Source organism: Sturnus vulgaris, chromosome 11 (genome assembly GCF_052056855.1).
Source record: "Sturnus vulgaris isolate bStuVul1 chromosome 11, bStuVul1.hap1, whole genome shotgun sequence".
Classification (NCBI taxonomy): Eukaryota; Metazoa; Chordata; class Aves; order Passeriformes; family Sturnidae; genus Sturnus; species Sturnus vulgaris.
Genome location: NC_142253.1, coordinates 11,047,172 through 11,075,043, shown reverse-complemented (window position 1 = coordinate 11,075,043; position 27,872 = coordinate 11,047,172). Strand labels below are relative to the sequence as shown.

Genomic DNA, 27,872 nt, shown 5'->3' with positions numbered 1-27,872 from the left:
TTCTACCAGGACTGTACACACTGCTTGGAAACCACACAGTTCAGAGCTAATCCTTAGCCTGGGTAAGGGAAGATGAAGGAGGCCACAGAGCCCTTTCAAAACTAAAGCCATGCTGATGTTGTCAGTCAGTAACAGAGAGACCATAGCCACAGCACATATAGTGAAATAGACTATTTTATTGCTGCACACATGCTTACACATTTCTTCTTAAATATAATGTCGCTCTAGTAAATTTTACAATCTTCTTGTTTCAGCAAGTGGGTAGTAGTAAATAAAAGGGACAGAGGCAACAAAACACAGAAAAGACACTGGAAACAGAAGAAAAATCAGAAGGTTTTTATTTTGTGATAAAATTATTTGCAGCAAGAATAAAGTGAATTCAAATCTAAGTTTTGTCCTGGGCTCATCTTAATTACAGAGCTTGCCTGCATGCTGACCATCTGCTTCTGCATGCTTTTGGATAGCCCTATTTTGCCAAAAGGGATGGGGGGGGAGTTAAAGGATCCCAAGTAATTGGACAATCTGACAGGCCTCACAGATGTGACCACTAAGTGCATACAGACAGATGAGGCATTTGCTTGGAAGCCCACGTGGACTTGCACTGCTGAGGAGGCAGATCAAAAGGCCACGCTGACCTTTTCTCCCACATATACAACTGCAGCCTCACTTGCTCCACACTTAAGGACACAGGAATGGAATTATTCAAGAGCAGCCATATGGAAAATGCTTCCCAGCACTGCTGCTCCTCCTCTGCCTTCCTCCCGCTCTGCCCACTGCCAGTGTCCATTTGCTTTAGCAGCTGAGGCATCTGCAGAGAAAAGCATTAGCACATTCCTTGATAATCCTGCTTCTGCATCTCTCTTAGTACAAGCAGAAGGCAAAGGCCACGTCCTGTTCTCTGGTGGCTCTGTGCAAGCCTCCAGGGCTGTCACAACCACTGCTGTGGAAAGTCAACTGCTACGATGTCAGAAGCGGAGGAGGAGAAGAGATGTGATAAACTAAACATCCTGCTAATGTTCAGTGTTATCTTCAGACATATACAGAGGAGAAATATAGGGGAACTGAGCCAGCTGAGTTAAGCTGCTGGTTTCTGTAGCAGATTTTCACAAGCCAGACACCCCACTCAGCAAGAAAACAAGCAGTTCTCCTTCCACCCTTCCTTCTCCAAAATAAATGGAACTTCATATTAAAGCTTCCTCGATAGCCCTTCACCCTCCCCAAGCTCATGAAGACACCTTCATCAGTTGTGCTGGGCTCTTTGGTGGTCATGTCAAAGACACACTGAGCTTAGACGTGGACATGGAGTACCTTCCACAAATCATAAAAGAAATGCACAGACAGCTCCTCTCCATGTCACTGTCCCAAACAGAAGCACACTCCTGCTGCTTCCATGCAGCAACAACTCCTGTGGAGGGACATATCCTCCACCCTCACCCTAATATGACTGCAGAAAACAAACCACAGCTCCTTGCACTTCTTCACAAGGGTTTTCAAACAGAATTGAAGCACAGGCTGCTTGAATAGCCCTGCCACCACCATCCTCTGCCCGAGAGACTTGACCTGCAAGAGACACCACTTAAACTCAGATGACAAAGTGCACAAGCATCTGGGGTTCAATTATATCAATGAACCTCATCCCTGCTCTCCCCCCTCCACCTCAGCTTCTGTTAATTGCAACTCAATCCTGACACATGATTTTGCCAAAGTCAGCACAGTGACCAAAGCCCAGAGTCCCCTCCTCACAACAGAGTGCAGCCTGCTTAGTGCAGGTGGTGCCAGAGCCTGCCCATGTGCCTGCCAACAGCTTCAGGGCAGGAGAGGCACAGGCAGTGAGGCTGCAGCTCTCACTTGCTGGGGAGTATCAGTCCCTCACCCGGTGACATTAGCAAAGAAGAATAACCCATCCTCCCAATACATCCACACCTGGAGCAAGTCCCTGCCAAACCCCAGATCTCCAAACCCTTTAGCCACGAGGGGCACCACCACTATTACAGAAAACAACACCCTGAAGCTGCAGGGGATCCTTGCCCAGCTCCCACATCACATAATAAAAGCACACCTGGCACAGTATATTTCAAGCTCTTGCCCCAGGAAGCGACCAAAATCATTGTATGAGATGGTCACAGCAGCCCAGGCCAGGATCCTGGCCAGGATCACCATGTGCTTTACTCAATACCTCTTCTCCCTCCCAAAGCACAGCACTAGAAAGCACACCCAGCCTGCAGCCTGGGGACACAAGACTCTCAAAACAACATTCCAGAGATGGACAGCTCCAAGGGCAGCCTATTTGGCAAGGCAAGCTTTATGCAGGGTTATCACCTGCTGATTAGTGCCAAGGAGAAGGAACACCATTACCCTCATTAAGGATCCAGGCAGACAACATGAGATAACCTGACCTACTGCAGAATACAAATACAGATTCAAAAACATTCATTAGTACAAACAGTGAATTTCCTGAAGAACAATGAAGCTAAAAGACTCAAGGCTGAGCAAAGCCAGAAGGTCGTAGAGTGGGACAGTAACCCTGTGAGGGACCTAAAAGGCCCCTTTTCTTTTAAAAAAGATTTCCAGTGACCTCTCTTCCCAGACCCACCAGCAAGTCAGCCTTGCCCTACCACAATGGACAAAAATAAAGGGAAAAGTGCTGTTTCCAAAAAGAAGGTGTTTCTGTCCCCTCTTAAAAAGGGCTGCTCTCACTTCTTTTGTGCATTGAAAGCTACTGCTTTCTAAGAATGGAAGGATTCTGGTCTCTACTCTATTCCCAAAGATGCTTGTTCAGAAAGCAAAGCTTTTAAATTCTGAGAACCTCAAAGCAATGAAAAGCTAGGGAAGACCTGGAAATCACTTTTTTTCTTTTTTTCCATCTAAGTACTAAAACAGCAGGTGAAGACAGTGCCTTCCACATAGCCAAGTACCTCTTTATCCCCGTTAGGGAAGCACTTCCCAGTTCTGCCAGCCTTATAATGCTGACAGTGACAGTGCTGACCTCCTTTCCCATATATTTATTAAGATTTTAATCCAGTTTCCTTCCTCTGCTGCTGGTAATTCAACAAATATTCTGGCATGAGCCAGTTTCAGAAGTGTGTGATTAAACCACAGAACGGGATTGGTTCTAACCCCAGGCAGCAGGAAGTCCCCAGAACAGCTCCCTCACCATTCCCAACAGCTCACAGTCTCCTCTCCACAGTGCATTGTACAAAGGAGCAGCTACTGACTTAGGCTGAGCTTTGGAAGCTACTTTTGAAAGGAGAAACAAAAAAACAAAGTAAAACCAAACACAAACCAGAAATGCAAATGTACAGACACAAATAAATTAAAAAGAAACCATGCCTGAAGGTGAATGGGAAAGAGGACAAAGACTGGGAAGTGGGATGTTCAGACTCAGATGTTCTTGCACCCTGAGCCAACGCAGTAAGGGCTGTGCAGGCTGCACATGACAGGCAAGGTTTGCACACATCAGCACTCGAGCCCTATACTGGTCAGGAGGTTTTCCAGAGCTTCAAGTTTCTGGTTGGCTTCCTCAATGGCACTGTAAGTCTGCACGTTGCTGGTGATGTGGAAGCGGATGTCATCGACCAGAGGGATGGAGTCAGTCTCCTGCCGCTCCTCCACGGCCTCTGCATTCTCCTTCACAGCAGCTGCAAACTCCTCCAACTCCACCAGCTGCACCAGAAGGACAAAAGAACCATTAGGAAGACAAGAGGACAGGTAAAGAGATGCAAAGGTTGGGATAATGGTCTCAGACATCTGTTAAAGGATCCCACAGAAAAGAAAGGAAAGCTAGAGCACATGGAGAACCAAATCCTCCTACAGAAACCACTTGGAGATGCACCCTGCCATCCATCCAAAGGAGACTGCAATAGTCCAACAATAAACAGTCCCAAGTGAAGTCAATCTGCACCTCCAACGCTGCCCTGTAATTTCCTCTAACCAGCATCTCTGGTTCTGGTATTGGGGCACATGCACATACAGAATATTCCCCCCCAAAAAGGCTCCCCAGCAGGAACCAGGAGATGATGCCAGACACTTTTGGACAATGTCTTCTAGCAGAGAAGCCAGCGGGTGCTTGTGCCCATTTCAGAACTGGGAGCCACAAATGACTATCCTCCCTTGACTCAGCCCCACCACCACCAGCAAGGCAGCTGCTCTGCTCTGCACTCAACCTGACAGAATTGGGTCACCCATGAACGATTCTGCATCAGGTTCCCCAGGAATGTGTGGTGAGCTGAGGCGTGAGAGGCAGCTTCCATCTGTCTACACTACTGAACTGTGCCTGGGCACAGCAGGTTGCTGAGCCCTGCTCTGCTACCACACTGCCAAAATCTCTCCCTGCTGCCATCTCCACAGGATGCTGGCAACCATTGATGTCTGAACATCAGCTGGGGTGGCTCTGTCTGTACCAACACTCTTAAGAAGACACACTGCCAATGCTGGGTTCAAGGACTCCCACTCAAGCTAGAGAATGGGAACATACAAGTAAAGCCCTATCCTGATCATTACTTGGGACATTCACCATATTTTAAATCTTTTTTCAGAAGCCAGAATATGGGTACATGCTGCTGTATCTGTCATTCCCACACTATACCCTGAACAAAGTAACAGCCCCAGAACCATTTCCTTCGTTGTTTTCTCAGGCCAAAAATAATTTCACACCTTTCAAGCTGCAGGTGAAAACTCCCATGCGAACTGCACAAGCCATTTATAAAGATCTGTCTCAGCATAAAAACCCTTCATAGGTTCTATTTCATCCTTCCATATGGCAACTTTCTCCAAGAGTCCTAAGAGACTAAGCTATAATCACTCAGGATAACACTTAAATTGAGCCCCATAAGGAAAACTTCAGTGTTAAATTCATTACTTCTTGCTGTTTGACAGCAAATTATCCACTGAGCAAACCCCTACTATTTGATTTGTCATCCTGGAGGAGATTAGAGGTCACATTGATTTCTCCTATCTAGAGCACTATGCCAGGAAGAATTTCCCCCAGCAAACACTGAAAAACATTTCCTGCACAGAGCTCCCCTACACACCCCTTTGGCTTCTTCAGGCTGCAGCTGGTGTATTCAGGCAACACCATAGCTATTGGGCACAGTGGCTGAAACTTCAGTGAAAATCACCTGCCCCTGGTACTTGCAAAGCTTTTTGGGCAACTTTTCACTCCACATTCAACAGGGATGTGCTAACCAGGGACCAAAATCTGGCTTAGTATGGTGACATCAGGTACTACCACACTCCTCCTCCTCTGTCCTAACTCACCGTGTGCTTTGCTACTTAACTGCTGCTCATTTTCCAGAAGCACATTAATCCAGAGATTAACTACAGACCAAAGTACAGCCATTCAATCTGTTGTCTCTAGGGCTCAGATACACGGACACACGTGGTCATTGCTATGAGGAGCGTTTCAGTACCTTCTCAATGATCTTGGCCATGTACTCTGTGCACTGGTCCTCCAGTCGGGTCAGCTGGAACAGCTTTGCAATCCTCCAGATGTTGATGATGTTGTCCTCGTCGAGGATCTGCGCCAGGGTCCTGCCACAGAGGCGCTTGAGCCCGGGCAGCAGGTACATGTCTGCCACACACAGCACGTCATAGGCGTTCTCTGGAGACAGCTGGCAGGGCAGAGGGGAGTTACTGCCCAGTCCTAAGCACCCTGCTCGTCCCTGGCAAACTCATGTGCTGTTCAGTCCATTACTGGACAAGTGCTGACCATGGAGACACAGCAGCTCTGTCTTTCAGGCTGCGTCTCCCACTCAGTTACCACAGAGGAATTAAAAGTGAAGCAGGGAGTTACTCAGGCTGCAGGTAACCCCTCTAGCTAAGCAACGGGCAATGTTGAAACACCCAAAGGCACCTGGCTGCTAAGAAATGTTCAGTGTGACAGAGGCAGGTCACTTTTACCAGACATACACCCAAGAGACAAACAAAGAGGCCAGCAGGACTGAGAATCTTTTCCCCACATTTTTCCTCCCATTTTATCCTGCTGGACTTGCATTTTGTGAAAAATGTGCAAAATTCTCTTAAGAGCCAGCACCTCCCTGGCACAGGGAGTAATCTCAAGGGCAGAAAATTGAACACAAAATAAACTGTAGGTGAAGCCCAACTGGGTAAGAACGTATTTTGCACATCAAATACTAGTAGAGCTCTAACATGCATTCAGAATGGACTAAATTAATGGACCAGATGCTCAAATGTAAACTGTTGTGAATGGCCTCTAACATTTTAAGGCTCTTGAGCAAGAGAACCATCTTCCATTGCCTCTTCCCCCTGCCCAGGCAAATTCTATTTTTGTCAGCCATCTGCATCACTAACCTGGAACCAGAGTCTCTCTCTGTTCCTGCTAATATAAATTGCAAAGAGCTCAGTTACCCACATCCATTGTAACAGAGGATCTGCAGGACACTGCATACCCTGGCTGTGGATGAGGGAAGGGCTCTTGCATTCAGAGACAAAGCAACACTGGCCTGGATGAAGGAATGATAACTGGTGCAGCCTGGCCCACTCTCCCGATAACCAATGTGCAGCAAACACACTGCTGTGCACATCTATACGTGTGGTTGTTCACTCTGACAACTGCAAAGAGCTCATTTTTTGCTCCCCCACAGCTGTCTGCACCTGTGCTTGGAGAAACAGCTACCAGCAAGTGCCCCAGCTGTGTAACACCCTGCAGCAGCTGGGAAGAAGAATGCAAGATGTAGGAGAGCCATACCACGAGGGCTATATATGCACATGGGGTAACAAAGCTCTTGGGATTATTAATCAAGTGCTGCTTTGTCCCTTTATAAGCTGCAGAAACCTCAGGAACTGGAGGTGTTTGAGCCAGTAGTATTGATGGCTGCAGCTCCCCACTGCTTCATCAAGGACAAACCTGGCAAATGGTCCTCCAAGAACTGCCCTCGAGCCTACACAAATATTCTGATCAGCAACTTGTCTTTGTGCTTGGAACCCTTTATGTCCTCTACACACACACTCTTCCCCGTGACTGCAAACAGTGTTACTACTGCACAGCAGAGAAACACTACAAAAAAAACATGGAATTGAGAGTGCTGATACTTGGCTGGAGAAACACAGGACAGGGAGAACACTCCACGTGTAAATGTGGAACCTGAGCTATATTCCTGTCTTCCTGACCATTTTTTCTGGTAGTGTCTCATGACAGGTAAACTCTCTGCAGAAGCTCACATCTTGACTGCTCGGTTTGAAAACCCAAGCCATGCACCATTCTGCACATGAAACACATGAGTAAGATTCTTTTAACTCCTACACATTGTTGTTGGTCTGTCCTCCTGACCTAAGCCCAGACAGAGCAGCTGAGGCACCCCTTGGAAAGGAATAGCTGCTTGGGAAACATCCTTCCTGTGAGTCATCATAAGAAGGGCAGGCAGGTCTTCAAGTAGCTTCTTTCCAACTCTGCCTGCCCCTTTCAGCAAGTGGCTGAGGGAAGAGTGCAGGCAAGTGAAGAATCAGCTCTCTGGCATACCAGTAGCAATCCTGCCCTTGTTGCCAGCCACACACATCTCTCCTCACTGCTACCCAGAGGTGAAGGGATTAGGAGAAACAAGGTCACAGCTGTGTGCACTCTCTGTATGTGGCACCTAACCCAGAGCACAAACACTGCTTGGGGGAAGTGACACTGGCAGGTGCAGCAACATCTCCAGTCACTGCCCTGATCCCAGAATGTGTTCTGGGATCCTGCAGCGAGATCTGCTGAAAGTATTTGCTACAAAACCAAAGCAGGAAGTGAATTAAACACGGATTTGCTGCATCTTCCATTAGGCTGAAAACTAAGTGGGTTAGGGCTATTTTGTTACTGCCTGTGATACTGAGCACAGCAAGGCACTGGTCTCCCAGTGGAACCTTGGCCCACTCCAGTAATAAATAAAAGTGGAAATAATGACTTTCTACAAATGGAAAAGTAGGCTGTGATGCCAAGAATAAATAAGCAGAATCTCTCAACCTCTCCAAATCTCCAAATGTGTTCAATCTGCCATCTACTGGCAGGTGCTTCCCTTATCTTTCCAGAGAGTCCATGAAGGAAAGCTGCAAAGCCCTGTATTTATCATGTCAATAAACATCATGCAACCTAATTTCCAGATTCTTATTGTGGGATAAAAGACTAGGGATTTGCTTCCTGAACATCATGCACATGAACTATAACCCTGCCTGGATAACAGCACATCCCAGTACGTGGATTCCTGAGACAAAAGTGAAGTAGCAGAGTAGGTCAGTGAAATTTAAGAATATACACACACACCCTGCTCCAGATTAAGAAAAATACTGCCGAAAACACCTCAGATCTCATGAGCACTGAAGGACCAATGGCTGGCCTCACCTCTGTGTCATCACTGTAGATGTAGTAGAGGACTCGGATGAAGATGTCTTCTGAGATGTTGTGCAGAGTCACCACAGGGATGCTGGGCTGTGTCTGTAGCTCCTCACTCTCACTGAAATGATCTTCAAGGAGGGCTTTGAAATAATCACTGCGACCACAGAAAAATGCCTGGAGAAAGATGAAAAACCAAAACACTGACATCTTGCTCACTGCACCAAACCAAAGGGCACTACCAACCAGCTGCCAGAGCAGCTCAAAGATATTTCAGAAGTTCAGACTCTATTACTTCGGTTTTCCCTACATTTTGAAGCTGTATCTCAAATATTTTTCCAGACCTTATCCATGCCTACCCTCAGAACCACAAACACACATGGTAAACTCAAGATTATTTGAAATTAGCATGGCACTAGGGCAGGACCTTGAGTTGAGGTTGGATCTCAAAATTCGTTCTTACTACTGTTCATCTGCAGATTAAACATTCCTCTCTCTATACACTGAACTCATAAGCCAGCAGCAGCAGATTTTGCAGTTGTGAATGCTGTAGCTGAATTTATAAATTTATCTCTCTCCACACCTCTGCAAGAACGGCAGGCTTTGCTGCTTTGTTAAACGCCTTAAATGCAGTTTTCCAGCTGAATCAATGCTGCTTCTGCAGAGTGTATCCAGCATAGAAGGAGTGGGAGACACAAAGACTAGATTCATGGCAAAAAGGGAGGAGAAAGAAGTACAGCACAAGCACATACCTTATGGCACAAGAAGTTGTAATCTTGCACCCGGAAACACACGTCAGGACAGCTGTTGAAGTTGTCTGTGCTGTCAAACGGCAACTCCCCAAATCCAACCTAGGAAGAGACACCAGAAGACCCTTCCTTTAACATTCCTGCTTTAAACATGCTCAGGATCCCAAGTTCAGACTCCTGTAATCCCAGAAAATGCCATCCCTCTATTCCCTCAGCACAGTGCAAAGCACCAGAGATGCTCTGAACACAGATTCTACTGTCAAGAAACGAAGAACTTGCAGTGCTTATAAGAGATAATCCTGGTACAAGTTACAGCTGCCTCCTTTACCTATGGTAATTTCCTGAATCTCCATACACCTTTGGAAAGTGTTTCTCTGCCATCTAACAAGGCAGATAACCAGGTGGAGGTGAAGTTTACTTTAGTTTAGGACCAGCCTTTTCCTGGGTACATGTAATAACATAGGTTACATCCATGTATACACCAGCTTGAAATGGTTTGGCTACAATTATTGCCTGACTTGAATAATCCAATATTGCTAGAGCACATTTTAGATTTTTAATTTGATTTGCAGCCAAAGCTAGAGTTCTTGCAGCATTAATACTCAAGTGAATTATTTTAACAACACACCTCCACCCAATCCCACATGCCAACAATGAGAGCATACACCAAAAAAAAAAACGTGCTTGCCTTATGTTATTTTAAAGTGACACTTCTAAATATTTTCCCTTTCTCCTTATTCTATATACAGTATAATTCAATAGCAAAAAAAAAAAGTTTATATCCACAGTCATGCAGGCAAAGCAATCTCTGGAAACAAAAGTTTCCCCCGGTTCTTACTTTCCATATACACGGTCCTGAGGCACCTAGGATAAGCAGTTTATTCCTGCTGTCTTTCATCCAGGAAAATGACATCCCAAATTTGCACCCAGGAAAACCCTGGGCAGACGATAAAGATCAGGCTCACAATAGCAGTCTGTCCATTTCCAACCCACCTGCCTCCAACCAGACTTCCAGCTCTACTGAGGAGCCAGATGACTCCTCCCTGCTGAGCTAAACAAAGACACAGACTGAAATACACTGGGTAGGAGCTCTCAGCCAGCGAGGTTTCTCACAAAATATGTTCTCAGATATGGCAAGGCACCAAGCTGGCAAAAGCTCACACCACCACTGACCATGGCAATCTGGACCCATCTACCACACTCTTTGTCCACAGCAACACTGGGCAGCTTCTGATTCCTAATCACAGGAGAAGCCCAGTGATGCAAATCATGCACATGGCTGTTGCAGTAATGCTGGCTCTCCACAGCACCTCTCTCCTGCAGTCCTGCTCCACTGGGCAACTCCTGTTCCAGAAGAGATGCAATAATTCAAGGAATGCTGCCCACCTGACCTATCACCTGCTTTTCATATAGCTGCAACACAAAGAGCAACAGCTGCAATACAAAGAGCACCACCTCATCAAGACTGTCCCATTTGTAAGTTCCCCAGGCTGCTATTTTACTGTTACCCATGTCTCATATTTCAAGGCTTTGGTCCTTGGTCCATGGTCTGGGGAACCACAGCCTTACTCTGTGGCAATGTGTTACAAACACCAGTACCATGATGCAACTGCCTGCTCTGTTTGCCTTGCTGTTCTCTCCCCCTCTATGCCCACAGCTTTCATGTCCTCTCCTAGAAATTCTGACATAAATCTGAAGGCTACAGATTTGCAGGCACATCACAGGTGAAACAAACCTAGAAACAAACTTTGACAAGATGCCACTCTGTGGCACAGGAATTTTAACTGAGATAAACACCACATCTCCTATGTGCATCTCTTCCTTGCTCTCCTTTTATTGTCCAAAGGTAAATCTCTAAAATGAGTCCATCCCTCTGGAATGAATATGGGAGTTTTATTTGTCTCCTGAATTATAAATTCCTCTGGGCTCAATTTCCTGCTTCTAGCTTTGCCTGATCCCCACTCTACTGCTCAGGTTTACAAGGTTATTTTCAATTCCTACTACAAAAGCAGGTTCATGTGTTTGTTTTTCCTATTCAGTATGAAGTGGCTTTGCAGAATTTTCCCTTTTACTCCCCTTTCAAGTCTCTACTACTTCTACTCTCCTCTCTTGTCATGCTTGAGGAATCTAATCTCCTTTCCAGGATCTTCCTGGAGAAAATTGGCTTATTCCTCCCACCACCCCTATTCATACAACCTCCTTCACGGGCCTCTGTCCAGGCAAAGCACAGCTGCCAAAGTCAAGTATTCTGCCCAGGGAGCACAACACAGTCCAGCCTACAAGGTGCAAACATATTCACAATAACTCAATCACCATATAAAAATACTCTGAATACTTTCACTCTCCACCATCACATGTGGAAGACCAAGTCTTTGCTGCTACAAATTTCCTATTAGAGCTTAAATAGAAATGTTGCTGGAGGCAAAAACATACAAAACAAATCAGTGGCAGCAATTTGTACCTTGGCCAGATTATCTCAGCAAGAAAATTGTAAATAAATTACAACACAAAATACAGGGGTTGGTGATCCAAGAGAAGATTGGCAGCTCGTGGATTGGATACAAAAAAAAAAAAACAACAAACCCTAAACTGGCAACATGTTGCAAACATTTCAGTTAATCTGTCTGCCAAAGGGGCAAAGCAAAGCAGGGGAGTCACAGCCATGGACAAGCACAGTACACAAGTGCAGACAGACAAGATGGAACCCATCTACTTGTTTCAAACTGTTCTTCCTCTGCATTACAAGATCTAGTTTTATCCCCAAAACGGCAAATGGTCTCTTTTTTGCACATGTCAATACGGATGGAAAGAACAGTATTTAGTTGATGTAAAACTCTGACTTCATTTGGTTTGGAGGGTAAGATCTCAGTTAAAAGGTAACTGAAAAACACTTACAAGGAAACCATGTGCTTCCAAAATCATACACTGGAAGCCCTGGAGTCTATAACTCAGAGGTCACCCAACAGACATGAAATGAAATGAAGAACCAGGCAGACAGTGGGAAGCCACATGGTTTTTTGCAGTTGCCTTGCTTTTCATGGTATTTTACTTAAATCTGTCACTGCTAAATTTTATTGCAACAAACTGAGGAAACAGCTGTTGTGGACAGAAAAATCCTAGCCATTAGTACTTTAAAACAAAACAGAGACAACAACCACGCTTGTAAAAGAAAACACTGGGGGGAATATAAAAAAGGCTTTCAAGCACAAATAGGAAAGAGAAACAAGGTACCAGAATTATGAATGTGTTTGAGATTTCAAAGGATAGTTCTCAGTCTAAAAAATAATAATGAGCTGTAATTGGATATCTAACATTCATTATTGTTCTAGTCATGTAAGATACCACTAACCATGAAATTGGAATGCACAAAGTTTTGTACATCATTCAAATATCAAAGACATTACATGCAAATTATTTGTTTATACTGAAACAGAAAGCTGAATACACCCCATTTCATATAATATGGCATTACATGACATGCAGCAGCTCAAAATGTTTCTAGCCAAATTCTGGAAATGCTGCCTTTTATCCAGAAGCCAAATACCTATTTTGTTCTGCATAGGCTGGAAAAAAAAAGTATGCTCCTCTTCAGAACACGGATGTTTGAGTGTGACTACTCAGTTGTTCCTGACATTTTAGGTTAAATATTTTGTATCCTATTCCTTGTATGGCAGCAAGCCCTGCAAGAATGAGGACGTACAATGCCTCTGTCCCAGAACAAAGATGCCTAATTCACAGAATTTAACAATTTGAAAGCATTAGAATAAGAGATAAATGGCTAACAAACAAAAAGTACCTAGAGAGAAAAAAAATTGGAATATTTTAGAGTTTATCAGACTTAAACAAAGCACCAAAACTTGCATATGGCACACAAACTTCCTGCTGAGCAGGTGTGTGTGCCCATGCCCTGTTCACTTGTACAGCTGTAATAACTCTAATGCTGCCTTCATTCCAATATATGAACACAGCAAGAACACCACAGCTCACAATCCACAGCACTGTCAGATGATTACACTATCCCATGTTTCCTCCTTTCCTTCCAGCTCCTATTCTATATGAAAGAATTAAGAAGGAAAGTGTTTCTAACTCTAGAACAACTTAACAGGAGTATGCCATCAAGGTCTGGAAACAGCCAAACATGAAGTATTCTTTTTATTTCTGAAGTGACTTAAAATATATGTAAACCTCACTATTTTGGGGTCCATGATCCTTTTTTAAATTCCTGGGAAGGTGATCTGAAGCTTACTTATAGTATCACCTCCCTTTAAAGCCTGCAAACATACAGAAAAGCATATTGAAAGCCACAAAAAAAAAGTACAGTTATTTGGAGGAGGCAGGTTACACAGGAAAGATTTCTGAACTAGTAGTTGTAAACTTGATGGAGAAAAAACCCTCCCCCTATAGTGAAATATATCTGAAAAACGCCAGCACAAAATATGTTGGCTTATTAAGGTTAGAAAGCTATCCATGCACAGACACACACTCTGTACCAGGCAGGTCTATTTGGCAGAGGACAGAAAGAAAAAAAGGCAATAAAACTTCACTATATCACTCAGTCATACAACCTCTTGGCACAGCAGGCACCTAAAATGAGTCCACATTATTAAATAAAGTGGTTGGTATAAGAAAGAGGACAAAAAAACGACATACATCAGACCAAAATGAATCTGGTGAAAACAACAGATGCAGAAACCATGAAGACAACTAATAGTTATCCTGTTCTGCAAATGGAAGAGAATATCTGAGAGACAAGACATAGTTGGGAAAAGCAGATTTCTTGCCAGTCAAGTTAAATTCTCTTCAGAGGGACTCACATTTCTGCTGGAAATATTTTCAGTGTTTGGAAGCATTTCTCCATTGCAGTGTGTCAGTTCCTAGCAAGCAAGCCCAGCAACCTATCTTTCACCTAGATATCCCTTTGGGTACCAATGCTTGCTGCTACAACATCTCTAATTCTCAAGAAGGATGGCAAAGAGAAGAGCTGGTGGCCTTGTCCCGTTGTATTCAATAGAGAAATCCCAACCAACCACACAGAAAAGGTTTTATTTACCAAGATCCCTGCTGGGGGGAATATCCAAGGGGAAAGACCAGTAATGACAGCCTCATTACACAATTTTACAGCATTGCCAATCAATAAATGCCTTTCAGCATCTGGAGCACCAGGAAACAAGCAAGCACTACAGTCTATGTAGCAGTGATGTGAGTGGACACAAGTGAGCAGATATCCCAGCCCCAGAGAGCCCAGCAGAAGAAGAGCTCCCTACCCGCAGTTCAGCCGGCAGGGCGCAGTCTGCTAGGAGAGCCAGATCTTCCTGCAGCCGGCAGTTAGCTGTGGGCTCAATCGTCAGCACCTTCACACAGGTCCCTGGCTTGGAAGAGACTGGAAGAAGCAAAAAAAACAAAAGAGCAGAGAAGCCTGAATTCCTCTGCAAACGTTCTCTCCCATTTAGATAAAAGACATGCCAGGAAAACCAGTGTAATTGCTGTTCAGCTTTTACTGCAAAATTCACACAATTCTTATATGCACACACACATTCAGCACCCCTCAGTACAGCCAGTGAGCAGGGCTGGAAGAAGATGCATGTATTGTTGTCTCTCCTCAAACCTCCACATAATTCCTTATGCTGGAATATCAACTGTGAGAAACAAAGTTGTCACAAGCATATTTCAAGCCCAACTTGCTCTTTGGAATCCATGTCACCAATTACAGTTAAGGACCATGAATCAGGCTGGCCTGATCCCTGCAGAATCCACTCACACACGGCCTTCCACAACCACCCCTACAGCTGACAGTGTCACCTAAGGTAAAACCCATGCCAGGGAGTTTTTTTCAATTAATCTGCTTCCATCCCTCTCTGCTCTGTCACATGCTTTCACCGGCTCCCATCTCAGCTGTGCCATCCTGCTTTCACTGCAGGGAACAAAGGGATTTATTCTTGTTTAGCCAGTAAGTTCAGCAGGTATGAGTCTGTCCTTTACTCTCCATTTATAGAACCCTAAAGCACAAAGACCCCAAAGTACCCAGACTCCTGCATGTGCCTGAACTAAGCACCACTACCATCAAAGAGCTCAAACAGACCATTCAGAGACAGCAATTTCATTTGCCTTTTTCAGACCTGGTGTATCTTCCCATCTTGTCTTATCAGCCTACACAATAAAACAGCCCATTAAAGAGAAAGCAAAACACATGATCATACTTTAGTGGTCTTGCTATGACCAAAGCTGTTGTGGAGCTCATAGAAACCAACCCTGACTTCAAACGAGTGGCAGCCCAAAGCACACCTACTGTGATACAATGCCACTGCCAGCACAGCCCTTCTTGTTTCTGGTTACCTTGCTCCACCACCCCAGCTCACCACCTGAGGTTTGCTCCCAGCTCAGCATGGTTTGGGGGAAGAACTGGAGCATATAAGATATTCAAGAGTCCCTGGCATACAAGGAAGCATATGAAAAAAGATAAAGCACTACTGGAAAATGCAAAGTTGCGCTGAGGAAGCTTTCAGATACTGTTGGGAGCCAGAGAGACACAGAGTTAACTCTGAAGCATTCAGAAGAATTTCTGACAGGTATGATTCACCACATTAAAACCCCTCACAGGTGAATCACGCCACCTTGAGACCTCATTTCTCCTGACATTTTGCACAGCATTACATGAGCTCCATCAGATGACTCCATTGGGTCGTGGGCGAAACAAGACCACGATGTGCCACAAAACAAGATCTCCATCCCCTCCTCCACATCACTGCTGCACCCTTCAAACATGCCACCACTGTACCTCTCCATAGGCCACATGTCCCAGAAAGATTTCTGGAATGGGAAGGATAATCTACCAGTACAAAATACTCAGGTACCATGACTGCTACACACAAAGCTCACCAGCAAGGAGACAGGCTGCCCTATCAGCACAAAATGCTACTCTCAGATAGATGACTTCCAGGGTAAATAAGCTAAGAGGAGGCCTGGCACCAACACAAACCAGACTGAGTTCATTTTCTCAGAAGCCCTGATCCACTTACACATCAGCATGAGAGAAGGAAATTTCTTACTTTGCAATTAGAAATTCTTCATGGCAGAGAGAAACATTAGTATTTCTGTAGTACTTATTTTAACGGTCACCAGGTCAGACTCTGTAAGTGCTAATGGACTCAGCAAGTTTTAAGTGGTAGTCAAGGCAGAGTTCTTCTCTTGAGATCCACAGAGCATCTTTCCCAGTGACACAAAAGAACAATGATTTTTCTGAGAAAAATCTACTCAGACACTGCATCTCTCAAATCCAAGGGCACAGCATTTGGTATCACTAGAAAAATCTTTCCTTACAGAGACAACAAAAATCAAAGTTGTGAAATAGGAATAAACTGCTGGCTGCCAGCAAGCAGCACAGATCATGAAAGAGGAATGTAAGAAAGACAAATGAAGGGGCTTTTGAAAAAAGCAACATAAACAATGCAAGGAGCTGAAAGGAATAACTAAACTGTGATTGAGGTTGAGATTGGTTTCTTCCCAGTCTTGCACAGCCGTAGAGCACTGAACATCACCTATCCATGTATCAGCTGCCTTGGTTTTCCTGCTCAACACTTCTTTGTAGTCTTCTGGTTAAATTGAGCCAATGTACCACAAAACATAAGAGTCATAAATAAACCACACTAAACTCCCAAAACCTTCAAAACGATGCCACACCCAGATGCCCCTTCTTCTCAATAGCATAATTAGCTATAACCACAGATTCTGTACATCCAGTGTGTTTGCTACAAAGGTAAGCATCTCAAACCTTGCTCTCACCCTTTTTGCCCTAAAACATGCTGAAGTAACTGCAGAACATTTATTTTCTAATACATGCACTTCTAATGAAAGGATTATGGTTTAATCTGGACAAATTGTTTGATCTCTTCCAAACAATGCAGTAATTTTTTCTTGTTATAGCTACAATATACACACAGGAGAAAATAGGCAAACATTCACACCCAAATATATCTCAGGTGCAACAGAAGGCCATCCTCTTCCTATACTACTGTCAGTGCATGCCAAGATACTAAGTGCTTTTGAAATACTGATTAACTCTAGATAATGAGATTGCAGACACTGCAATTATCCAGTGGAGCTGCAGAGACTCGAGTTAATCTTGTTTTTTTTCTTTCAGCTTCATAATACAGATGCAATACATGACCCTGCTCTGCAGACCTGAATCAGATGTCTGTTCCACAGCATGCACTTGAAACAGGCAGATGTTCCTAAAATACTCAGAGAAACAGACACACTTTGTCAAGTGCCAGACATGATGTGATCTAAGATCTTTCCAATTTTTTAACTTCAATAACTCTTACATATATGCCTTTCTGCAGATCAAGTTTTCCTGGCTTCCACGTGAGATTTAAGAAATAAACTTTTAACAGTTGTTCTATTTGTTTGAATCCAACCTGTCATAAATAAAAATCAAGACTAGTGCTTTAAATCACCCATTGATAGGCCTCAAAATTGAAGAGCTGTCCCCTCCCCAAAGAACACAGAAGTTAAATGATTTGTCCAGTGTCATTATATTTCCAAGTGGTGCTTTTATCTAAAACTTCCAACTAACCTGAAACTTTATATCATTATTTTCCATTTGAAAACCCACCAAGCAGTCAGCTTTTTTGCAGTTCACAAATTTAAGCACCTTCTTTTCCTTCCACAACATAATACAAGATTTTTACTAAATTAATTAAGGTGGAATGTATCAGCTAGACCCTGGGAGAAAAAGATAAAAAGGAAAAATGGATCTCTGGCATCTCACTGAATTACTCTGATATCAAAAGATGACACAAAATCATTTTGTTACCTGATTTCTGAGTAGCTTTTATTTTATATTCATTTACCACTCCCCCTTTCCACCACTTATTTAATACAAACTGATACCTTGCAGTTTTTGTAGATACCAAGAAATGCATTTCTAATCTCTTCAGGTGCACGTTTACATTTGTGTTTACATAGCAGAAGTAGTGACACAGCTTCCATTAGGACTTGCACCCTGGTCTGCATGGGAACAGCTGTAGCATGGTAATCTTGCACACCACCACTACCAAAAAACTGCACACATGCAAAGGGAGACTGGCACATGGTAGTATCTTCCATGTGATTTGCAGATGAGGAATTTCTTGAGCCAGAAGTATCCTATCAATTATGTCCTGTAACTTCAGGAGGCTGAATAATCACAAATTTTCAAAAGGAAAAGGTGGAACAGCTGTACTCCTCTCTGCCTCTTAGATCAGGGAAGAAGATGCTATTGACTTTAGACTGGAGTCTCCTCTCAAATCAAAATTAACTCAATTAAAGTAAGGGACTTAACTCAGAGCACAGAATGAGAATCAGAAGCTTTCAGCCTGAAGGTTTTGTTATCTGGTAATTTTTTCTGCTTCGTGACTAACACCACGTGTGCTGTTCTGATTGCTCTTCACGTGTCCCTTAGCTTGAGCTAAGGAGATGAATGATAAACTCCAACTGCTGGTCTTCATGCAATAAGCTTTGGATAACAAAAAGTCCTTAAATAGAGGATTGTTTCATTTAGGGTTTGGCACATCCACGTGTTACTAATATACACATGCTTTCAGAAATACTTCTCTGCTTTTAAAAAAAGTGTTCTATGTCCCTCTGCACCCATTTTGGGCCAATTATCAAACATTTTACTTTGGTTAGGGCTCAGATAAATGCAGAAAAATACTTCCAACTGTATATATTTTATCTTTCTGGGGATTTAAACAAGCTCCCTGCTGGAAGGCACTTCCAAATATATACTTCATCATGCTCAACTGAATGTCTGGCAACCACAGCAAAGTCCTGCTGCTATGGCTGCTCTACTATAAAGAAAGTACTCAATATAAATTATAAACATGCATGTGTCAGAAACTACTACAGCTGCCCCATAGAAAGGCCATGACTGAAAACTATCATGCAGACATGAAAATTCCACAACAGAATCATTTTCTGGAAGCCCCAAGGACACCATGAAACATCCAGCATCACACTTTCCTGTTTCTCCCTGAAAGGGCACACAGGCACAGCAGAGACAACAGCAAATCAAATGCTTACCAAATTCATAGACTTTTTTACATTTGGTCTCCAAATCATCAATGAGGTCCTGCAGTCGACACTGCTTGGCCAACCTCTTGCAATCACTGACATATTCTACATCGATATCCAGACGACCTGTCAAGAAGAAATGCAGTCACATCTCTTAATCCACACGATTTAGGTATAAAAATAAGGTCTGAGGACTTGACAGCACAAAAATGTAGTAATTAGATACACTGCCTCACTTTTCAGCATTCACTTACAACTCAGCCCCAGAAGCTAAAACTTGGTATTCCACCACCACCCATCACTTAAATCAATAACATTTTGGCATTTAATTCACATTTTCACTTTCCAGGGTACCCTAATAGCTTCATTCAAGAGTCCAAAGACCAAACAGACTATATAAAACATGCCTAATTCCCTCAGAAAATCAAAACACAGCAGCACAACAGCAGCAGGCATGACTGTCACCATTGACTCTCTGGCTTTGGGTAAGAATAGACCTTAGGCTCACAAGTTTTCTTCCCAGGATCTTTTACAATCACTGAAAATGTGGCAAGGGACATTTCTGAACACACTGAATTGGAAAAGACAAGACTTGAAGGCAATGTTAAATTCTGGCACCACCTCCTGGCCTGAGACAGTTCAGCATTTAGCATGCCTACAATACAACACTAGGCATTTTCATAGAAGGTTTAGGATCAACTTCTGTTCAGAAAAAATAGTAGAAAGCAGTCAAAGCATTCAGCACACACTGCTCAGGTCTGCCAAACTGGAAATGTCCTACATGGGAAACTGGCTTTTCACCATCTTAGGAAGCTGTTACACCAGACGACAGATTTTCCTTCCTTAGGTTAAAAATACAGCCTCCAAATCCATCCAATCAACCAACCTAAGCTGATTTTGGTTTTAATTGACTGTATAATTACTGACAGGACGACAATTTGCAAAAGGTACAAACATCTTGGAAGAGCTGGTGATTGCTCACATTCTCCCTTTCTGCCAGCAGAGAGGATTTGTTGGCACTCAAGCACCCAAAAACTGCCGAGTGAAAGCCTGTGCCACTCAGTGCAGAGGCACAGACAGCTGCCCACCAGGCATGCAAACAAACACCACAGGGTAAGGTCATTTACCTGTGTATAGATACTGCAGAAGAGCACCAAAGGCTGCTGGATTAATCTAAAATAAAACAAGAGAAAGTTACATTTGGAATCATCGTGAATTTAACAGTAAGTTTGAAACATGATCATGAACAAGTAATTAAAAAAACTCCTTAAGAACGAACTCACACACTGCACATGATTTCCTTGTTTCTCACATAACTAATGCTGCCACTTCATCTGGCTTACATAGCTCCTTACTGTTTCAACTGATACTAATCCCTCAGGTACTTCAGGGGATAAGACTAATGGAGGAACTCAAAAGAGATACGGTTGTAATACAGACTCTGCAAAATCCAGGTTTTTACTGATCATAAACATTTCCACATCTTCCTAGTTAAAGAGGAAAGACGTTCTTGTACAAAGAGAGAGGAGAAGAGTGTTCTGAGAAATTGGAATTATGTTTGTCACAAGAGGATTTGCACTGCCAGAGTCAAGTTACAGAAATGTGTGCCAGAGTATTGGTGGTTAATGGATGGAATGCAAAGGCACAAAAGGGACTCAATTAGTGCCAATTATGGAGGATGTCTTCACCACAGACCACCTGTCCACCAGGAATTAGACAGACTCAACTCATCCCAGAGAGGGGTTGTGATGCAGCCGGCAGATGGTAACAGCTACATGCTACTGCAATTAATTATGTTTGAGTCCATGACAAAGGGAGCAAAGGGAAGGTATGCAATCTGCAGCCTTTTGTTACCTGAGAAAGATGCAATTTTACTGCATAAAGTACCTCCACAAGTCCTCCTCCTCAACTAGAGCCATTCTGACCCCAGGAGCTATTCACTGTAGAAGTTAACCCTCAAACTCACTTTCCTCACCCAGCTGGAACAGCAAAAGAAAGGAAAGAACTGGAAGCACAGCCTTGCTCACCAATGGGTGCTTCAACACTATCATGTTCTTCCCCTTCCATTTGGTCTCAAACATCTCTGCAAAGTAGGCGCTGCGAGCGCTGAGGATGCAGCGGTGGGCACAGAAGGACTTGCCATGAACGATGAAAACAATGTCACTCTGGTACCCCTGCTCCAGCAACCTGTGAGGAACAGAGCAAGGAAACTCACTGCAGGATGAAAAAGGAAAGAATGGAGCAATGCTAGTGGGGAACATGGTACAATTAGGTCTAAATTAACCAATACCTCCAGGCATTGCAGTATCTCCCTGCCCAGCAGGAAGGCCAGCATGGGGGCTGGTACTTCACATACTGCAGTGGGATGTCTGACTCCCTTCCATAACTCAGAGAAGTTTTGTTGGTGCAACAGGGAGGCTGGGGAATGAAATCTTCCTGTATTAGGTGAACACCTGAACGCAGGGTACAGATTTTAAAGTGGAACTAGTTGCCCACAAGCACATCTTCAAAACTGAATACTGCTTTTAAATTGTCAGATGTCCAAAAAAAAAAAAAAAAAAAATCAACCCTGCAAAATTACACACTTTCAAAAAGAACTACCCTGCTACAAAGCAAGATGCAACTTTCCTGCTCTCTGGGCACTGTCAGTATGCACACTTTAACCATGTAACAAATAGGAAACCCACCCTCAGAAGAAGGAAGGATGTGACAGGCATGAAATGCAGGCAATTACCACATCAGAGGTGAAGCCTCGCCTGTGTGCCCAGATCTTCATTCTTCAAAAGGAAAAAACAAAACTGCTACTTCTAGAGTTTACAGCAAGCATCACCAGTGTTTTCTAATGCCCATCACTCCTTGCATATATATCCTCACAAAGATCCTCAAGAGGTCAAACCAGGTGGACATCAAGCACCCATACTCCTTCTAGAGAGCAGGACCAGTGCATAGAAAGGTGTGGAGTCACACACAGAGATGTTGTCAGTCTTAATGCTAATCTCAATCTCCTGCCACTAGCACACCCTTCCTTCTAAGTGTCTTGCCCCAAAGCAAACAGAAGCATTAGGTTTTTACTTTCTGCCCCTCTACTGCTGCCCTTTGTTTCAATTCTAATACAAGGTCTGCTTGAATGAGAAGCAGACACCAGCACATTTTAGCTTTCATGTATGCTCAACCCTACATCATCTGAGCCACAGTCACCAGGGCAGTAATAAATCACCCTGCAAAATTCTACTTCCCTGGAATACAGAATCTGTTTTTTCTCAGATAAATGAGTTTCCTTCCTCCCCTCTTTTCCTACAGCTTCAGAAATTAGGACATTGTAGTACTGGGAAGATTGTCAGACTTTTCTAGGACTTGTTAACACTCCAGTTTCAAAGATTAAAAAAAACCACAAGTTTTTAACATTTGTAACTTATTCCAATGGGAAATAAAAAGGAAAGAAAAAAAAAGCCAACCAGAGCAAGTCTGTAATAACATCAGTTACCAAGGTAGAGACAGCAAGAAGAAAAGCTTGAAACTATTCTTCTATTCCTGAGCAAGTTAGGCTGCCACTCAAGCTCTAATACAATGTGGGACAGGCAACTTTCAGAAGTATCTTAAAACATTCTAGCAAGGAAAAGAAAGAATTGGGCAATATCACTTTGAGTGACATTGTGAGTCAGTTTCAGGCTTGTTAAAGTGCTCTATTTCACAAATGAGAAACATTTTATTAGTGTTGAAAATTTCAGCTTGCAAGCTATAGTACCTTCAGGCCTAAAACTTAATTTCAGTTGACATACTGTCCTAAATTGTTGATGTGGTTTTAGTGATCTGATTTTGCTTTGACAGTCAAGAATGACAGCTTAGTGCTTCTGCATTACAAAAACCAGCTTTTGGTTGACTCTAGAATCTGTACCCAACTCACTGGAGGCTATGCACACACACACACACCTGGAGATAATCCCTCAGGGCACAGAGGAACATCCCTTAGGAAGCTCTACATGCCCAGGAATGAGAGAGGGTACTCATCAGCTGCCTTTCAAAGCTGCTCTGAACAGAGCTGGATATGCAGAAGAGCTCAGGAGGGATGATGGGATGCTCGGCACACGCCTCATGTCCTTACCGCTGCAGGAACACATCGTAGTAGTCCCTCTTCATGCACTTGGCCGTGATCTGTTTGTACTCCTTCAGCAGCCGGCGGATGGCATCGCTCAGAGCTCCGTACAGACAACGCTCTCCATCAAAAGTGTTTGCCTCACACTTTGCTCCTGTGAAACAACCACAGGCCAGCAGGCAGAATTAGATCTTTCTCCAGTGTCCCCAAACGGTCACTAAACAACCATGACTTCTGTCTGCTGACATGCTCATCAGCAGAGGGGACCACAGTGAAATATATTGACAAAAACTGAGCTTTCCTCACATGTGTACAATCTAAAGCTGCTCTCCCACCGACAAATCCTTTCCTGAAGAAGTCATGACTTGTTTGAACTGACTCGTGTAAAAAGCCTCTCAGCATGGCTCCAGCAGTGTTCTGGGAAGACAAATCCCACTGTACAAAGAGCATAATCATTTCTTGGACTATTAAGAGCTCGTCCTAAAAAGTATTACTGCTTTCTGTAAGACAGGAGATGTCTCTTTAGGTTAGAGCCTGCAAGAAATTTGGAGAGCATTTGCATTTTCCTATTTAGAATTACACAAGTGGTTGATTAAGATGTTGGAAAACCAAACCTTTTGAGATGTGACTCTGCACTCTGGCAAAATATTACTAGTATCTAGGATAATTTGGGTGCTGAGAACTAAATGGGTAGTCACATGGCTTGAAGAATTGGTCTCGCTTTATTTGAGATGAGCAAAATCCCTTGCATTTCACCTTGAAGTCCTGCTTACAAAGCAAGGCTATCAGTACAGTACAAGAGAGTTTTACACAGACAAGTCTTCCCATGAAGTATAACGCTTAGATCAGCACATTCCCAACACCATTGCACCCTCACAAAAATATCAGCTACGATTTCAGAAAGTCATACTGCCTTGGGCCATCACAGACAGCTTCGCCTTCTGTGCATTTTCAAGATTTCAAGCAAATCAAGAAATTTCAAGCAATTTCGAGAAGCAAATTCAAGCAGCAAATGTCCTGCAAAGGAGACCGTGAAAGTGTGTGCAGGGCTCCCTCTGTAGCCTGAGATCACTGATCAGATGGTTGGTTGTAACAGAAGAAGTTTCCACAAGGGACAGCTAGAAGGGCATACAATCCCAACAGAGCAGAGAAGAACACTCCACCCACTTTTGCTCACCATTGGCTAGAAGATAACGTACAAGCTCCTCATGTCCACACAGACAGGCGTAATACCTGGCAATAACGAGAGAAAGAAAATTAGAGATGCAGTAGGAAACAAATTTCAGTGTTTTGGCACATCACCACACACAGATCACAGCACTAAGCATCCCTGAGAAGCTTAGAAGCTTCTCATAGGAGTGAAGAATCACACCAAATAGCACAGAAGCCTGATCCCAGCAACAGACTAAGCAGAATCTGTTCCCAGCAATCTTAAGCACTGCAAGGAGATCTCAAGGTCCCAGTCTGGGTTCAGCATCTTCTGTTGCACCACCAGCTGCCAAATCCATCCTCATTTTAATGGAGATCATTTCACAGGCACTCAGCAGTCCACTGAATTCTCAAAAACACTCCTTGCTCCTTCTGTTGTCAGTCTGACTGCTGCATGCTATGCCAATGAGGGAACAGCACCCACATTGGATGTACAGCAAACCCACCCCCCCAAAATTCTACTTCAAGGAGTTTTGTTTCCTCTTTTACAGTCTAAGCCTTTCATGATTCTCTTTCACAAGGACCTCAAATTGTTCTACAAACTAGGAGAATCCCATAATGTGTATTACAGGAGCCAAATGTTAGTCTACGTTTACTTTGGGAAGTTATTCTGTACTCTAAATATATTGTAAATGTCTAAATGTACTTTGAAACTGTGGGGATGTAACAAGCTCACAGCACATCCCTCAGCACCTCCAGGGACTACCTGCTGCAGACAGACTGTGATCCCACAGTCACTTGGCATTTTACCAGGCCAAACTTTCACCTGAAAAGACATCCTAGAATGCCATAAACTTTGGTGGGGGAAAAGCCTAATTCAGCCAAGAGCAGAGTGCTTAATCCAGGTAATTTGGTCAACAAAACCCCACTTATCAGCATCACTATAGCAAGCCCCAGCCAAATGGGGAGACAAAGACACATTCAGCACAGCACCCACTGGGAAGAGAAGCAGAACTATGTAGCCAAAGCTCCAAAAAAGCAGAACCTGGGACATTTTGTAACAGTGCTCATGGTTGCTGATACAGAGAGAGTAAAGGAGCTCTGAAGGCCCTACCCCCCCACCCAGCCAGCGCTCCAGGCTGCAGCACTCACAGGGGGGTACTGTCCCACTTATCACGGACATTAATTTCCACATCTCGCTGTTCAAGAAGGTATCTGGAAGAAAAGGGAGAGAGCAAAGTTATAACTTCATGCAGCTACTCACTCAGTCACATTCACCTCTTTCAGAAGATGCAACTTCAAGTTCATAGAGTAACTTCCAAAGGTAGGAAGGTTGTCCACTGGCACTGGACTTGGGGAACTGTCAGCTGTGGCTGAAGGGGCATCAGCCAAATCTTCAACCCAAAGAATGGTGTTCTACAGCATGGCCTGGCAGCTCCCTTTAATTTTAAGTGGCACACGTGGGGAAAGAGGGTAATCAAAAGCATCTCTAACAGGGCAGCAATATCAAAAGAAGCCTGAGTACTTCTGTAGTATCTTCACATTCCTCAAAAATGCTCCCAGCCTGGATGCTTACAAATAAGTGGCCATATGTACAAGGCCACGGCTGGACTCCCATCCTACTCATGGCTTTTCCTGACAAAAGTAACATCAGTGTCACTCCAGACTGCTCTTAAATGCTGACACTTCCTTGTCCTGCATGTTTGGGCTAGATCCAGTGCTGCCAACACTCCCTGACACCTCTAGAAGCCAGGTTTTGCCTTGCAGACAAACCTCCTGCACAGCCTGGCTCTTGTTATAGCCTGTACTTCAACAACCACATGCAAAAGTCCCTCTGAGCCTTCACAAAGACTCTCGAGTTTTGGTTTTTTATGACCCACCACATGAATCCTCTCTTTCACTCCCTTCACCATTGCTGTCTCAAACTTCAGGTTCCTCTGACCACGTTCAACACACCAAGCAACTCAGCTCCTTTCTACTCAGTCCCATGTAGTCAATTTGACCCCCCTGCTCTGACAGCACTCTCAGACTCATTTCTCCACCGTGACCTCTGTAAGGCCATCCCTCAGACCCCTCCTTCTACAGAAAATCTACAATTTACTGCTCACAATGATTTATTCTAACACAATCACAACAGATAATGTTGTCCAGACCTTATCTAGCTGCACACTTACCCTTCACTAGCAAGCACCTTGAAACAGAGGTTGCTTTGATTATCTGGCATATCACACATGAAGAGATGGAAGAATCAAGCAGGATAAAAGGATGAAGAACAGTTTTAGACTCAAACCATGAGATGCAGGAAAAAAGCCTCCTGTAAATCCTGTACCTTGAATTCACTCTACAGAAAACAAGCCCATCTGACTCCTGATCCGAAATCACTGCAGCTAAGCTGTGCTGCTTTGAGACGAGCAAGGAAACTTGACCTAAAATTTTAGTATCCCGTATTTCTCAGAGATACTCCCACAGTCTACAGCACAAGGTGCCTATAAACATTTCCATGACGATCGCGTCCCAGGGATCAAGCTTCCTACCAACGCAAATAGCATTTCCAAGGGTTAAGAAAGAGCAGCTGGAGAGGAACCTTGTGCAAGGACGGGCATTTGCCACAGGCAGCATCCACACCCTGAGCACGCAGTGACCGTGTGACAGCCAGACACACCTGCACACCGGGACCGGGCACACCTGACCCGAACCTAGGCACGGGCACAGCCCCGGCGCACACCCAGCTCCTCGGGCTGCAGACAAGCTGCGTTTATGTACCAGAAACAAGCCGGTGAGGAAGCAGCCCGGGAGCTGGTGCCCCGGAGAGGCCGGGACGAGCTCCAGGTGAGCACGTCCCGGCGAGGCCAGGTCGCCCCGACAGGCCCGGCCCCGCTCGCCCCGGCGGCCAGGTCGGTTAAAAGCAGCGGTGAGTGCGAGGGACCCGCTCCCCGGCCCGGCTCACCGCACGCGGCTCACGTCGCCCTTCTTGCAGCTGGTGAACAGGTCGCTGGTGTCCATGGCCGGGCCAGGCCGCGGGGCGGCGGCGCCGCATTGACGCGGAGAGCGGAGGAGCGATCGCAGACCGGGCCGGGCCGAGGGGCAGCGGCGGCGGGGCGGCAGCGGCGGGCGCTGTAAACACGGCGGAGGCACCGCCCGCCCGGCCCGGCACCGCCCCCCGCAGCGCCCCCTGCGGCCCGGAGGAACAACTGCCGGCAGCGCTGCGTGCGGCTCGGGAAAAGGGGAGCTTTGGAATAAACCGGGGGGAATTATCTGGAACCGGAGCTCAGGAAAAGGGGAGCTGCTCTGGGCAAACCGGGGAAATTACCTGGAACTACGGCTCAGTAAAAGCTCTGGAACAAACCGCGGGGACTGCTCTGGAACGGGGGCTCGGGAAAAGGGGACCTGTTCTGGAACAAACCGGGGGAATGATCTGGAACCGGGGACCTGCTCTGATTCAAACCGAGGGGACTGATCTGGAACACACCTGAGGAGGGGATCTGGCCCAGAACATTGCTGGGATGGGGTT

General features: G+C 44.6%; 1 protein-coding gene across 1 annotated transcript; it reads right to left on the bottom strand.

Annotated features, from left to right (window-relative positions):
* Positions 1–156: 156 nt before the first annotated feature.
* On the bottom strand, positions 157–27,499 carry ABTB1 (ankyrin repeat and BTB domain containing 1). The gene is made up of 12 exons (XM_014871846.2): positions 27,309–27,499; positions 25,514–25,576; positions 24,390–24,445; positions 23,222–23,366; positions 21,147–21,306; positions 20,247–20,292; positions 19,129–19,245; positions 14,334–14,449; positions 9,073–9,171; positions 8,330–8,497; positions 5,409–5,609; positions 157–3,663 (listed from the first exon to the last, which is right to left on the bottom strand). The coding sequence occupies exons 1-12, from the start codon at positions 27,362–27,364 to the stop codon at positions 3,457–3,459; spliced, it is 1,434 nt and encodes a 477-aa protein (XP_014727332.1). The 5' UTR covers positions 27,365–27,499; the 3' UTR covers positions 157–3,456.
* Positions 27,500–27,872: the final 373 nt, after the last annotated feature.

What these genes read in the sequence shown, in the direction of transcription:
- ABTB1 (XM_014871846.2), bottom strand. Translation starts at nt 27,364, where the DNA reads ATGGACACCAGCGACCTGTTCACCAGCTGCAAGAAGGGCGACGTGAGC. An exon ending in TAGTGTTGAAGCACCCATTG is followed by an intron (nt 20,293 to 21,146) that starts GTGAGCAAGGCT and finishes GTTTTATTTTAG; the next exon opens with ATTAATCCAGCAGCCTTTGG. An exon ending in TCTACAGTGATGACACAGAG is followed by an intron (nt 5,610 to 8,329) that starts GTGAGGCCAGCC and finishes CTGCCCTGCCAG; the next exon opens with CTGTCTCCAGAGAACGCCTA.